Raw genomic sequence first — 1,944 nt, forward strand, 5'->3', positions numbered from 1 at the left:
TTATGGTTTAGTCACTCGTTATTAAAAAATTAACAGAGCTACTGATTTTATATTTTTATTTTTTTTCAATGATGACATGTCACTCAAATTTAACTAAGAGTGACCAAAACAGAACTAAAGTAATATTTAGATAACTAAATACATAATTTACTCTTTTTTACCGTAATTGAAAAAAGAAGTAAAATCACCAAAGGACCCTTCCAAATAGCTTTTGTTCATTGTGAAGGCCTATTTAAGAAGTGAAATATCTCATGTGAAGCAAAGAAGTTTCAAGTGAAGCAGCCTTTAAAGTCATTGCCTTTGTTTGTGGCAAGGAAGGAATAAAAATCACATACAAACTCCCTTATTTTTTATGCTGGTTTCCATGGAAGTTCCCTTGCACCTTCTTTGTTAGCTCACTTCATATATATATAAACCCTTTCTATTTCCCATATTTCCAGAAACCCTCCATTGAAACCATTGTTCAAGCAAAACAAACGATGGGAGTTTCGGGCACTTTGGAGTTTTTTTCTGATTTAATGAGCAGTAGTGGGCATAAACACAACAAGAGAAAGCAGTTGCAGACGGTGGAGTTGAAGGTCAGGATGGATTGTGATGGCTGTGAGCTCAAAGTCAAGAAAGCCCTTTCTTCAATGAGTGGTATATATTTATATTTGGTCTTTTTTTTCTTTATCATCTTTTGCTTTTCTGTTGTTTTTAATGGAGGAAAATGGTGATAATTTCAGGGGTGAAATCCCTGAAAATAAACAGAAAACAGCAGAAGGTGACCGTAACGGGATACGTGGAAGCGAACAAGGTGTTGAAGAAAGCGAAATCGACGGGGAAAAAGGCTGAGATCTGGCCTTATGTGCCTTACAACCTAGTGGCTCAGCCTTATGCGGCGGCTTCTTATGACAAGAAAGCACCACCTGGTTATGTGCGGAAGGTGGAGCACAATGTAAATAAAGGGGTTGTGACCAGATATGAAGATCCTTATATGTCTATGTTCAGTGATGAAAACCCGAATGCATGTTCTGTCATGTAGGCTCTCGTTTTTGTTCTATGTAGTAAAGAAGTCCCTATGTAGTTTTGTTTCTTTTTTCCTGTTGGATTTTGTGGTAAATCATAAGTTTTGAGTGTCACGATTCAAGAATCATTGGGATATTTTTACGTTATAAATGTTACATATTTGTATAAATTTCATTTCTTTAACATTTTATTTTAATGTTTTCTAAAAAATTATTTCATGTATATTCTATTGTGTTATATAATTGAATGATATTTAAAATCATAGGGTCAAAGGAAAATTGTTGCGTTGTTATTAATCAAAGATTCAAAGTTTTTTTTCCCTACCGGTTGTGGTTAAAAAATACAGTTTTCGGCCCATAATTTTTATCTCATATCGTTCAAACACATATTTTAAGAGATAAATTTAATCACATATTAAGTTATATAAAATGAGAGAAATAATAAAATTATTCTTAAAAATGATTGATAGATTTATTTTGATAATTGTATAAATAAGAATAAAAAATATAGTGTTATTATTTATTAATTTTTATAATAAAATATGTTGAATGAGATAATTTTAAAAATTAAAATGAATCAATTTAACTATAAAGGAAGTAACATGTTTGTAGTTTTAAAAGATACGGATTTGGTTTAGTATACATTGCAAATTGTAATTGTACTTTATTATTATTATTTTATATATTTTCAAAGTATAATGTGCAGTATACATTGCATGTGTGCAATACGTATTATATTGTAAGAATTTATAACTTAAAATAAAAACATATCTATATTTTTTTAATTAAATTAATATTTAAATATTCACAACATTAAATTCAGATAACAATTTAATAAATACTATATATTTAAAGGGTTAAATTATCATATACGTAAGTTACATGTATTTCAAATACGTGAAGAGTCATTTTTAACTAATAAACATTGTTACAGATA

The 1,944-nt window shown here is 29.3% G+C and overlaps 1 protein-coding gene across 1 annotated transcript; it reads left to right on the forward strand.

Annotated features, from left to right (window-relative positions):
* Window positions 1-261: 261 nt before the first annotated feature.
* Window positions 262-1,060, forward strand: LOC120125519 (heavy metal-associated isoprenylated plant protein 23-like). The gene is made up of 2 exons (XM_039143933.1): window positions 262-639; window positions 726-1,060. The coding sequence occupies exons 1-2, from the start codon at window positions 480-482 to the stop codon at window positions 1,022-1,024; spliced, it is 459 nt and encodes a 152-aa protein (XP_038999864.1). The 5' UTR covers window positions 262-479; the 3' UTR covers window positions 1,025-1,060.
* Window positions 1,061-1,944: the final 884 nt, after the last annotated feature.

Source organism: Hibiscus syriacus, unplaced genomic scaffold, assembly GCF_006381635.1.
Source record: "Hibiscus syriacus cultivar Baekdansim isolate YM2019G1 unplaced genomic scaffold, ASM638163v2 tig00110432_pilon, whole genome shotgun sequence".
NCBI lineage: Eukaryota > Viridiplantae > Streptophyta > Magnoliopsida > Malvales > Malvaceae > Hibiscus > Hibiscus syriacus.